General features: G+C 48.8%; 3 protein-coding genes across 4 annotated transcripts in view; all 3 read left to right on the forward strand.

The window, feature by feature from the left end:
* LOC109778792 (low molecular mass early light-inducible protein HV90, chloroplastic) overlaps positions 1 to 7626 on the forward strand; it is a 28347-nt gene extending 20721 nt beyond the window's left edge. The window contains exons 1-2 of one of the 2 annotated variants that reach the window (XM_020337404.3): positions 6801 to 7048; positions 7147 to 7626. In XM_020337404.3, the coding sequence (XP_020192993.1) occupies positions 6884 to 7048; positions 7147 to 7500 (519 nt within the window). In that variant the 5' untranslated portion in view covers positions 6801 to 6883 and the 3' untranslated portion in view covers positions 7501 to 7626. Of the gene's footprint in view, positions 1 to 6800; positions 7049 to 7146 lie in introns of those variants that run through there. The other variant, XM_040390400.3, reaches the window with a different exon arrangement.
* Positions 2223 to 3268, forward strand: LOC109737431 (low molecular mass early light-inducible protein HV90, chloroplastic). Its single transcript, XM_020296566.4, has 2 exons — positions 2223 to 2492; positions 2582 to 3268. The coding sequence occupies exons 1-2, from the start codon at positions 2328 to 2330 to the stop codon at positions 2933 to 2935; spliced, it is 519 nt and encodes a 172-aa protein (XP_020152155.1). The 5' UTR covers positions 2223 to 2327; the 3' UTR covers positions 2936 to 3268.
* Positions 7627 to 10003: 2377 nt separating the features above from the next.
* On the forward strand, positions 10004 to 10772 carry LOC109779108 (low molecular mass early light-inducible protein HV90, chloroplastic). The gene has a single exon (XM_020337744.3). It carries the CDS (start codon positions 10087 to 10089, stop codon positions 10606 to 10608), a length of 522 nt encoding a protein of 173 aa, XP_020193333.1. The 5' UTR covers positions 10004 to 10086; the 3' UTR covers positions 10609 to 10772.
* The last annotated feature ends 1072 nt before the right edge of the window (positions 10773 to 11844 follow it).

The raw sequence follows: 11844 nt of genomic DNA on the forward strand, positions 1-11844 counted from the left end.
GTTGAGGATATAGACCTTAGAGTTACCCGCCAGGAGGGGCCGGGTTACTCATATGGTCATTGCCAGAAGCCCGGCGCCAAGCCTGAAGATGGTGGGCTAAAGATGGGCTTAAGACCCGGATATGGCTTAAAGCCCGTAGTTGCAATCATTATTATGCTAGAACTTGTAGTGTAAGGCAAGGATAGTTGAGAGTCCGAGCCGGACACTCTTATGAGCCGGCCGGGACTCTGAGAGCTGCTGGGCGTCAGCCTCCCTATATAAAGGGACGACCCGGCAGCGGTTTAGGGACGACAACAATCTCATCGAAAGCCAGGCATAGCAGTTAAGCTCCCTGGTCATCGAAACCCTAATCAATACCACCTCAAACTGGACGTAGGCTTTTACCTTCACCGTAAGGGGCCGAACCAGTATAAACCCTCGTGTTCCTTGTCCCACTTAACCCCTTCAAGCTTCCTAGTTGCGATGGCTCCACGACTAAGTCCTAACTCGAGGACATCTGCCGTGACAATTCCACGACAGTTGGCGCCCACCGTGGGGCAAGCGCACGGTGGATTTGAGTTCTTGAAGGGCAGCTTCGAAGGGCTCAAGGGATACGCTGTGGGCCGGATGACCAAGAGTCGTCGCGGCAAGCTCTACATCGACGATGCAGACTGGGGCCCCGACGCCGGCTCAATTGAGTACGGGTACCGGGTCCCCTTCGGCGGAATTCATGTTTTCATTGGCAAGATTGGTGAGCCGGATCTCTGCGCTGCGGGCCCGGCCTGCCTTAAGGCATGCTTTTGTGGGGTGTATCCATGGAGGACTCTTTGATCGATCTGGATCTGGTGATGAGACGGCCGCCGGCTCTGACGGTGAGTCGGCCACCGATGAGTCAAACTCGTTGTATCAACTTCAAGATGGCAGGCTCATGGGTTGTTCCGATGGTGACAGTATTCCGGACCCGTTTGAGCCGCCAAGTCAGGTTGGAGTCTTTATGGCTGGTGCGCAGCCTGTTTAGAACCCCGCTGCTGGAGCGGGAAACCCGATGCCTTCTCCGGCTCAAGTACTGATGGATCTCACGGACAAGATGACGGCCCTGTTAACCGCCACGGTTGATCCGGCAGATCAAGCCCAGCACGATGTGGAGGTGGCACATTGAACATTATGTTTGCACATACAATCCTCACTAAATTTATGTCAATTGTTTCTACCATTCTAACCCATGGGCATATATACTATTTTTAATATATAAATGGAGGTATAATATTATTGGTCCTCCCATTTCGTATGTCCATGGTGTTTCCTCATATTGAGCTAGGCTATTCTACCAATCGTCTGTCTTGGGCCAGTTGGCCTCTGCCACGTTTGCCCGCGTAACGTTCCACCAGTAAAAAAGAAACGTGCCCTCCAAACATGTCCGTGCTATCTAGCCCAACAAATCAAACCCACCACCCTGTTTAGGAGATGAGGCAAAAAAATAGTTGACCGTTACTGGAATCAAACTCACAACCTCCAGTGTTTTTGGCGTTGATTGTGTTACCCGACAAAAAAAGTGTTGATTATTTTAAAATAAAATTGAATTTAGTTTTTGTTTGTGTCCTTCACGGATTGGAATCCAGATAACATAAACACATGGCACAAGTATTTGATTGTGCAGATGTGGGTCATGTGACCGGGATCTCAAACGCGACCGTTCGCTGGTCTGTCCATGTAGGTGATGCAATTTTTTATTGGTTTCAAGCTTAGGTGGAATGTTCGTCGTGTAGTGGACATCGTTACCGACAATGATGACAAAGAAAAGAAGTGGTAACTGGAATGGGGACGCTAGGGGTGATAATTTATTTCTCCCGTTGCAACGCACAGGCACTTTTGCTAGTCCACTATAATAGATGAAAAATAAATGGATTACTAATTTCGATAGTAAAGTAATGTTGGGTCCATTTCTTTTGAATTTCCACTTTGTCTGAATCTCAATAGTACATAATCATGTTCCACGTGTGTCTCCAAAGTGCTTTTTGATTAGTTCACGTGGGCTCGATGTTTTGGCCGGTTATGAAGGAAGCTCTACGTCTCCACGTCCGCGTGCTCACTGCGTCGATCCACGTAGAGGGTAAAATTCACGGCCAAGAGCCGCTGGCGACGTGGGCACCGTCGCGGCCACCGCGCCCAGCTCGTCACGGGTTGGCTCTCGCACGTAGGACGGCCTATAAATTCTGGCCACTTGCTCCGAACAATACAGCAACAAACACTCGGCGAGACATAAAACAACAACTAGCAAATCATCTAGGCAGTTCATCGCTTGTCGCAGCATCTCCTTGCGTCCTTCGTGCACCTTCCGCGGCTGCCTAATGGCGACTATGATGGCCATGAACTCCTTCGTCGGTGTCGCCGTCCTGCCTCGGGGCTCAGCTGGCGGCTTCGGCGCCGATTCTCTGCCGGCGCTGGGCCGACGCGGCCTTGTCGTAAGGGCACAAACCGAGGGCCCGAGTGCACCACCGCCAAACAAACCCAAGGTATGCATGCCATATAGGCAGCACGGCGCCGTAAGCCGTAGCTAAACGCAGTCGAGTGGCAAAGTTTCTGATATTTGTTCCTGACACAGGCGAGCACCTCCATCTGGGACGCGATGGCGTTCAGCGGCCCTGCGCCAGAGCGCATCAACGGGCGTCTGGCCATGGTGGGTTTCGTGACTGCGCTCGCCGTGGAAGCAGGCCGTGGCGACGGGCTCCTCTTGCAGCTCGGCAGCGGCACCGGGCAGGCGTGGTTCGCCTACTCCGTGGCGGTGCTGTCCGTGGCGTCGCTGGTGCCGCTGCTCCAGGGCGAGAGCGCCGAGGGCAGAGCCGGCGCCATCATGAACGCCAACGCGGAGCTCTGGAATGGTCGCTTCGCCATGCTCGGCCTCGTCGCTCTGGCGGCCACAGAGATCATCACTGGCGCGCCCTTCATCAACGTGTAGAATAAGTTAGCTTTGTTGTCGACCGGATAACACAACATGTACTCCTCCGTTCCTAAATATTTGTCTTTCTAGACATTTCAAATGACTACCACATATGAATGTATGTAGACATATTTTAGAGTGTAGATTCACTCAGTTTGCTTCTTATGTAGTCATTTGTTGAAATGCCTAGAAAGACAAGTATTTAGGAACGGAGGGAGTACTTAGCTAGTACTAGGACACAACCTGTACTTAGCTAGTAGGACATGACGTGCAGCTTTGTTTTAGTGTGTGTTCTTCATCCTCGTATTCTTTGTAGTACTGCTAATTAAAGACGGTTCATCCTTCCTTTTTCTCACTCGAAATATACTGACATGAATTCATTTTTCTACCACGTTATTAAGACATGTAGGTTCCTTTGAATATGTATCAGTTTTGCTAAAGTACATCTAGATATGCTTTAAGTATTGCACATCTAAGTCTTATGTTATTGATTTTACGCTAAAGTTCGTGCTGACAAATTTTTTGTCCTTTTTTCTCTTTCTAGATTGATTGAGTCACTTAGATGTGCGATAATTAGGGCACATCTAGATGTGCCCTAAACAAACCCCTTCTAAGTTGTACATGCACCGATCCTAAAAAAAAAAACTTGACCCGCACCTATACTGAGGAACATATATTATATTTTAAAAAACGACTACTCCCGGATGCACGTTTCTGGCTCGAGGTTACACGTAGGGATGATATCGAGCGGATGAACAAGCAGCTTGGGGACTTCAAAGAAAAGGACAATGTGCGATGTTTGATCCATCGCGCACGATTTGCGTCCGACGACTGATATCATCGCATATGGTCGTCAAAAGCAAAACGTGGGCGACGTCAAGCACAGTGTTCTGCATATCCGATCGAGTGTGATGATGGGGGCTTCACACACATTTCAGTTTGATTCATCGTGTGCGATACAGGCACATGGTTTCTACTTATATTATTGTTTTTATTTGAAAAAAGTAAAAATTATCTTTTAATCATGTTTTTAGAGACAACTATTCCTAAACAGACAAAATTTCTAACGGACAACAAGAGACATGAGTCTACCAAGATTGGTTACTAGTGATGTGAAGAGAAAAGAATGGTTGTGAATGATTATTCATCCTGCCTGCGATGTTCGGTATAGGGGATATCACCGGCAGGGGGCCGGCCTTCGCTACCTCGACAGCTTCCCAGTTCTTCTTTACCTCTTTCTTGGCGCTGCATCGCCATGTATCGGCCCTAGGGCATGTACCCCTGCTACTGTTTTTCTTTTTGTCTGTTGTCTTTGCACTTTAGTAGACTTGTTGGATCTGTAAGGGCCTCAGTTTAAGTCCGGGCAAGCGCCTTGTTTTAAAAAACAATTATTCATCCATGATATATGCTTCATACCCATTGCAATGCAAAAATTGCGAATCCGAAGAGCATCTCAATGATCAAGGTGAGTATAGTACAGATATAATATAACAACTTATAATAGTTGTGAGAAATGCAATCATAGTATGAAGGTCATAGAATTAGTGATTTATGCATGTGTCGCTGAGACTCTACATCAAATAAGAAATATGAGGGTAGAATGCATCTTACTTAGTATGATCTATAATGAAGTGCATCCTATTCACTGCTTCTGCTTAGTTAATTTATATGATAATGCATAAGTGATCAATGACCGAGAGTGGATTGCAAACGCCTTGGGAAAACAAATCTTTTGCAGCCCTCATAGAAAAATGAAGAAAAAGATGTACACCATGAAGAAAACCTCTGATGCAATAATTGGGAAAATCAAATGATGAAATCTACACTTACCAAATTAACTTGCAGGAAAATAATGAGGTTGACGAAGAGCAGCACACTCAACACAATCAAGTGTGTTTGGAAAAAAGAAGAATACACAATCAAATGTGCATGGATAAAAGAAGAATGTATTGAGGAAGAAGGGGAGGAGGAACAGATTGATCTCATGCTCACACCTTCACTTTTGATAGTTATTTTCTGCACGCCATTAATATGACCTTTAATGGTGTGTCCCTTCCCTTGAAGAATGTATAACTGCTATGAATACAAGAGAACTGCTTTACACGTTGGACAAGTTTGCATGTATATTACGTTCTTCGCTTCAAGTTTCATGTAGATGTTGTAAGTCCGAGGAGCTCATCGATTTCTCAGTGCACAGAATATTTCCAAAGTCATGAATATATGGCTATATAATGTGCAGAGGGGCACAAATTCATGCAAGGTATTTCCATAATCGGACATCGCTATATGATTTGCAGAAGGGGCCCACATTTTTAGCAAGGTATTTCTGAACTAGGATATATTTAAAATTAGAGGAGGACCCAGATTCCCGCAGAATATTTCTTGTAGTTAAAATGGACTTCACAGAAGCCATGAAGATGCCCACAAAGAGTCTGTGATGATAGGGAAGATCGCCAAGAATGTCATGGGGACTTGCAAGTGGCAAGTTGTTGCCCTCCTTTCCTCGATGAGTACCTTACCCCGGACATCGCCAACAAGCGTCACCAATGCTCATCAAACGCCTGTCAAGGCTTCAAGAACTTCGACAAGACCTAGTAAGTTTATTGACTCGAAGACACAAAAAAGACTTTGATGACTCAGACTCTAAGGGACTCTTGTTGTGATAATGGCTTCGATCCTACTTTAGGCAATTAGGCTATACAAGGCCCCTCATGGGCGAGTAACTCATTCACTCCCACTTTCATAAACTCAAGAGGACGGGCCACTCTCCCCCCTCTCTAGCGCAAGGCTGATTGGAGGTTGAGAATAAGAGTACGAGAGACCTAGTAAGGCTCGGACTAGTCAAGAGTCGTGGGACTTGAGAAGCGGCAACACTCCAAGTGTTTCGTGCACCGAGCACCACTCTTGACAGCTCGCCTCATAGGATGTATGTCGTGCTCCAATGAGGCGGCTGAACCTATTCATCATTGTGTCACTTTGTCATATGCACGACGATCTTCACTATAAAATCGTTGTACACCACCCTCGCCCCCGCCTACTCATTGGAAAACACATTGTCAAGGATATACGTTGTCGGTAGATGTCTCTTGAACAACAATTATCACTAAACTACTAAATTATTTAGCACTAGTTACGGCGGGAATACAACCGGTTGCGGGCTGGCCGAACCCACCGCAGCGGGCGGCCTCCTCCTCCTCTGTGTCGACCAAGGCGAACTGTTGCCAAGGAGGTTCCTCGCGGCCGAGCGCCACAACCATGCCGACTCTGGGCCCATGCGACTTCGGTATGGATGGTGAATTCGCCCCGCTTGACATATCGTCGGGCGTGGCGCAGGCTTGATGGCCCTAGTACCACTATTGACATATCGTCGGGCGTGGCGCAGGCTTGATGGCCATTGTAAAGAAAAATAATAATCTTCATAGTTTCTTGAATACCAAGTACCACTTACATCAGATCAACTCGTATGCATGCGGCAATGATACTCACGTGAGTACAACAATTACCGTCGAGGAGAAACTGTACATGCTGCTTTCCTGCCTGCGAGGTTCCCAAATTTACATCACGTACGTGTCTCTCAAAGCGCTTTTGATTAGCTCGGCCGAGAAACCAAAAACCGAATCACATAGTGCTGCGCGCCGACAGAAGCTTGTCCTCGATGCTTTGCGACCTCTCTGTTTGGCGGGTTATGAAAGAAGCGCCCTCCGCAGGTTGGCCTCCACGTCCGCGTACTCGCTGCCTCGCTCCACGTAGAGGATATTCATTTCACGGCCGGGAGCTGCTCGCGACGTGGGCACCGCCGCGGCCACCTCGTCACGGGTTGGCTCGCGCGGAGCGTGGCCTATAAATTCTGCCCACGCACTCAAAACAATACACCAGCAAACACTCGGCGACACACACAAACAACAAGTAGCAATCATCTAGCCAATTCTTCCCTTCTCTCCTTCGTCCACCTTCCGCGTCTGATTCATGGCACCCATGGTGACCATGAGCTCCTTCGCCGGTGCCGCCGTCCTGCCGCGTGCCTCGGCCGGCCACTTCGGTGCCCAGTCTCTGCCAGCACTAGGCCGACGCGCCCTCGTCGTCAGGGCACAAACCGAAGGCCCGAGTGCACCACCGCCAAACAAACCCAAGGTACGTATCCACATAAGCAACACGGTGCGGTATCAATTAAGCCTCTACATAGTGTTATTCGGTTCAGTGCCAGGTTTCTGATATTTGTTCCTGCACAGGCGAGCACCTCGATCTGGGACGCGCTCGCGTTCGCCGGCCCCGCTCCTGAGCGCATCAACGGGCGTCTGGCCATGGTGGGCTTCGTGACTGCACTCGCCGTGGAGGCAGGCCGCGGCGACGGGCTCCTCTCGCAGCTCGGCAGCGGCACCGGACAGGCGTGGTTCGCCTACTCCGTGGCGGTGCTGTCCGTGGCGTCTCTGGTGCCGCTGCTCCAGGGCGAGAGCGCCGAGGGCAGAGCCGGCACCATCATGAATGCAAACGCAGAGCTCTGGAACGGCCGCTTCGCCATGCTCGGCCTCGTCGCGCTCGCCGCCACCGAGATCATCACCGGCGCTCCCTTCATCAACGTCTAAAACTAGCTTTGTTGCCGATCGAATAACACAGCCTGTAGCTGGTAGGACATGTAAATGATGAGAACTGATCATCTTTCATATTCTTTGTAGTGCTTATACTAATTAAAGACAGTTTATACTATCGGAGCTGCTTCGTTCCTCGTTCGAAACTTTTTGTATGAAAAAATTGGCACATAGACTAAAGACCGCCAATAGACTAAAAATCAATAAGCTTCATGTACGTGCAGTTTAAATTTAAAATATATTAACTAAATGTCTGGAAATTCACTCTATGACTTAAATATATCAAACAATCCTCGAAGAAGGTCAAATTGCGATGGTGTATGTTTAGATTTATTTTAAGGTCAAACGATGAATCAACCGACACTTCACCTTCAAATCTGGCACATTCCCTCTCGAAACTTAAATTATTTCTCCAAGCTGGACCGATTTCCATGCAGTATATGTCATAACTTTTGCAAAACTTCTCAAATTTTTACCTTGCATATTGATGCCATATGATCATACCATGTCAGGTTTCATGTTTTTTAGATTTTGTTTCTCTTTTTCTAGAAACTAAAAATCGATAAGCTCCATGTCCGGGGTTGAGTCTTGGCACCCAGATGTTTGAATTCATTTTCTTTTCTTAAATAAAGCCTACACACATACTAAAGAATACCAATAGTATTTTTCAATCCAATTTTGCCAATTTTTGCGTGCAGTTACAATTCAAAGATGAATTATATTCACTAAATGCCTGGAAATGCACTAAATGATCTAAATATAGAAATCCTGAAAAATGCCAAATTGTGGCTTGGAACATGTGATAATGTATGTTGAGCATAGAAAAAGTTCCAAGATAAAACAATGAAGCAACCGGTCCCGCTGGACGGGGGGACACAAACCAATGGCTGTCAACGACCACCGTTAAGCAAGTCCCGCCCCTAGCCCTCTGGCCATGGCCTATGTGAGCTTGCACGCCGCCATGCCCATGGCGATCAACGCCGATCCGCCAATGACACAGCCGCGCAAGCGAGCTCAACCCAGACCGACACCACAACTGAACCATGAGTCAGGAGAGCACAACGCGGAAGCACGAACTAGCGCAGACAAGTCAGCCTTCTGAACCTGCTCGCCGACAGACGTCCTCCGCTACCAGAGGAGCCCCGCCTATGTAGCAAGGAACCGCCGCCCAAGCACCACGCTAGACGCGCTCCAAGCTGCGTGAGCCAGCCCTACCCAACGATGCCCCTTGCCGCACGCCGCCCAGGAGGTGAACAATGCGCGCCTCCAAGGCCAGGAGCAACGGTCGCGGCCATGTGCGAGCCACTCCACCCACACATCCACGCCGCCACTGCGTTGTCGCCGCGTCCACACACACATGCGCCTAGCCGCCACGCCGCCGCTGGCCACCAGATTAGGATCGCCCCCCCTCCCCCCACACGCTTGAGGCCCCGCTACCCGAAAAGACATGCAGGCGGGAGAAGAAGCCCGCCGCCTTCACAACCACGCGGGCTTCGCACGGCGGCGCAAGGAAGAAGAAGGAGAGGGAAGGGGAGGGGATGGCGGCGCTAGGGTTGGCGCCCGGGTCGCTCGCGGGAGCAACATGGGGCCGAGATTGGAATGGGTGACATTCATTGTACACATTATTGCGAGCTTCTCTCGGAGAATGACAATGGTTGGAGTGGCTTTGGTGATATGGGACATTTGGAAGACGCACAACAAAATGTGCTTCTATGAGGGTGTTCCCGAGGGAGCTATTTGACCTCATTCACTTGATATGCCGTTACATTGATGATTGGACCGGTGTCTAAAAGGAAAAGCGACGGTGTTTCTCCAACGAGAATACAAAAGACTCGTCGTGGTGATGACTAGGTGTTTGCAGACAGTGCATCGTCTTGAACACCTTAAGACCAGAAAACGCTTCAATGATCAACACTGTGATATCGTATTTGGGACAGTGCCTAATGATTTTTTTCGGCCAGAAAAACCTCTAATGGTCGTGTTTTTTTTGTGAAAGCACTATCACTATGTGGTCGTCTTGTTAAACAAGTCGGGAGATCCCTTTCATAAAAAGAAAAAACAGTTACCACTTTACCGGCAAGAATAAAGTTCACATATCCATACAAAAAAAAGGTTTACATGCTGCCTTCCTGCATGCAAGGCTTCGCTTATGTACACAGATACGTGTGTCTCTGGTGCTTTTGGTTGGCTTGAGCTAGAAACAAAACCCGAATCACATCACATTGTGCGGAGCGTCGACACAAGCTTCTTGTCCATTAATTCTGGAGTCCTCCTTCGCAACTTGTCTGTGTGTTTGGCGTTTCAGAGCCCTCCGCACGGTGGCCTCCACGTCCGCGTAGCCGCTGCCTCGCTCCACGTAGAGGGTAATTCACGGCCGGGAGCAGCTCGCGACGTGGGCACTGCCGCGGCTACCGCGCGCGGCTCGTCACGGGTTGGCTCTCGCGGAGCACGGCCTATAAATTGTGCCCGCTCTCTCGAAACAACACAACAACAACCAGAACTGTACTAGCAATCATATTTGCCAGTTGCAGCATCTGTAGCTTTTTTCTTTCTATTCGTGCACCTTCCGTCCCCGGCAGATTAATGGCGACTGTGATGGCCATGAGCTCCTTCGCCGGTGTGGCCGTCCTGCCGCGGGGCTCAGCTGGGCAGCGCTTCGGCGCCCGGTCTCTGCCGGCACTGGGCCGACGCGCACTCGTCGTCAGGGCACAGGCCGAGGGCCCGAGCGCACCACCGCCAAACAAACCCAAGGCGAGCACCTCCATCTGGGACGCGCTGGCGTTCAGCGGCCCTGCGCCGGAGCGCATCAACGGACGGCTGGCCATGGTGGGCTTCGTGACGGCGCTTGCGGTGGAGGCAGGCCGTGGCGACGGGCTCCTCTCGCAGCTCGGCAGCGGCACCGGGCAGGCGTGGTTCGCCTACACCGTGGCGGTGCTGTCCGTGGCTTCGCTGGTGCCGCTGCTCCAGGGCGAGAGCGCCGAGGGCAGAGCCGGCGCCATCATGAACGCCAACGCGGAGCTCTGGAACGGCCGCTTCGCCATGCTCGGCCTCGTCGCGCTCGCCGCCACCGAGATCATCACCGGCGCGCCTTTTATCAACGTGTAAACTAGCTTTGTTGTCTCGACCGGATAACACAACCTGTAGCTAGTACTAGTAGGACATGTAAATGATGAGAGCTGATCATCCTTGTATTCTTTGCAGTACTACTAATTAAAGACTGTTCATAAAAATGGTAATAGTACAAGACATTGGTGGATGAGTTTGCTGTATCGGCTAGCAGGGACTCGTTCGTGTATATATGGGGTGCATGGTCAGGATTTACATTATGGTTACTTTGGTTCTGGTAGACTTGATCCATACAAAAACTATACAAGACATAGATCTACACTAACCGAACCAGAATATACAACAATCCTAACAAACTATACACGCACGGAATACGTAAAGGCATCTCAAACATGCCCCTTGGATGCTGCTGTCTGCTGATTTATAAAAGTCAGTGGGGGACCGTTGCTCCTCAAAAAAAAAACTATCTAAGTTGAGGTTGCGTCAAAACTTCTTGTTGTTTGACTATCAAGGGCTTTGAAAACCCATCTGCAACTTGATCGCCTTGGATATAGAATGAATGTTGAGTAACTTGTTTTCTGCTCTTTCTTTGACAAAGTGATAGTCTACTACAATAGGCTTGGTTCTAGCGAAAACTCATTTCTGAGCCCAGGCTCAGATGCACCTGATATCATCACCCTTCATGTGCATGGGGATTTGGGCCTTTAGTAGTATTCTGGTGTGTATGTAGCTTATATTCTAAAAGAAAAATAGAATGGGTCATGCAGTCTTTATGAATGACAGGACAGCAAATGGGTTCAGCGGCTCAAGCCTCCTTTGGTTTAGAGGAATCTTGTAGGAATTTCATAGGATAGGATTTCTATAGGAAAATTTTCTTTAGAGCCCTTTGCTTTATAGGAATGGAATCATATTCCTATGGAGGGATTCTTCCTATCCTCCACATTTCCTAAGAAAATAAACATTAGCTTAGACTCAATGGAAAAAAATCCTATAATGTGAATCAAAGGGCATCTCCGTTCCTATTCCTACTCATAGGATTTAAAATATATGTCATCTCATTTCCTATGACTTTCCTATTGCTATGATTTTCCTGCCGAACCAAATAAGGCCCCAGTAGTTTTGGCACGGTCCAGGAAAAGATTTGAGCCGGACTGAGCCGTGCAAGCCTGATTAGGCCCTAACGGTCACGTACCAAAGCAGACCCACCCTCCCTCCTCTTATAGCTCTATACACGTTGGCTTCCATTCATTCAAATTTTGAAACTGCAAGTTCAAA

This window comes from Aegilops tauschii, chromosome 5 (assembly GCF_002575655.3).
Source record: "Aegilops tauschii subsp. strangulata cultivar AL8/78 chromosome 5, Aet v6.0, whole genome shotgun sequence".
NCBI lineage: Eukaryota > Viridiplantae > Streptophyta > Magnoliopsida > Poales > Poaceae > Aegilops > Aegilops tauschii.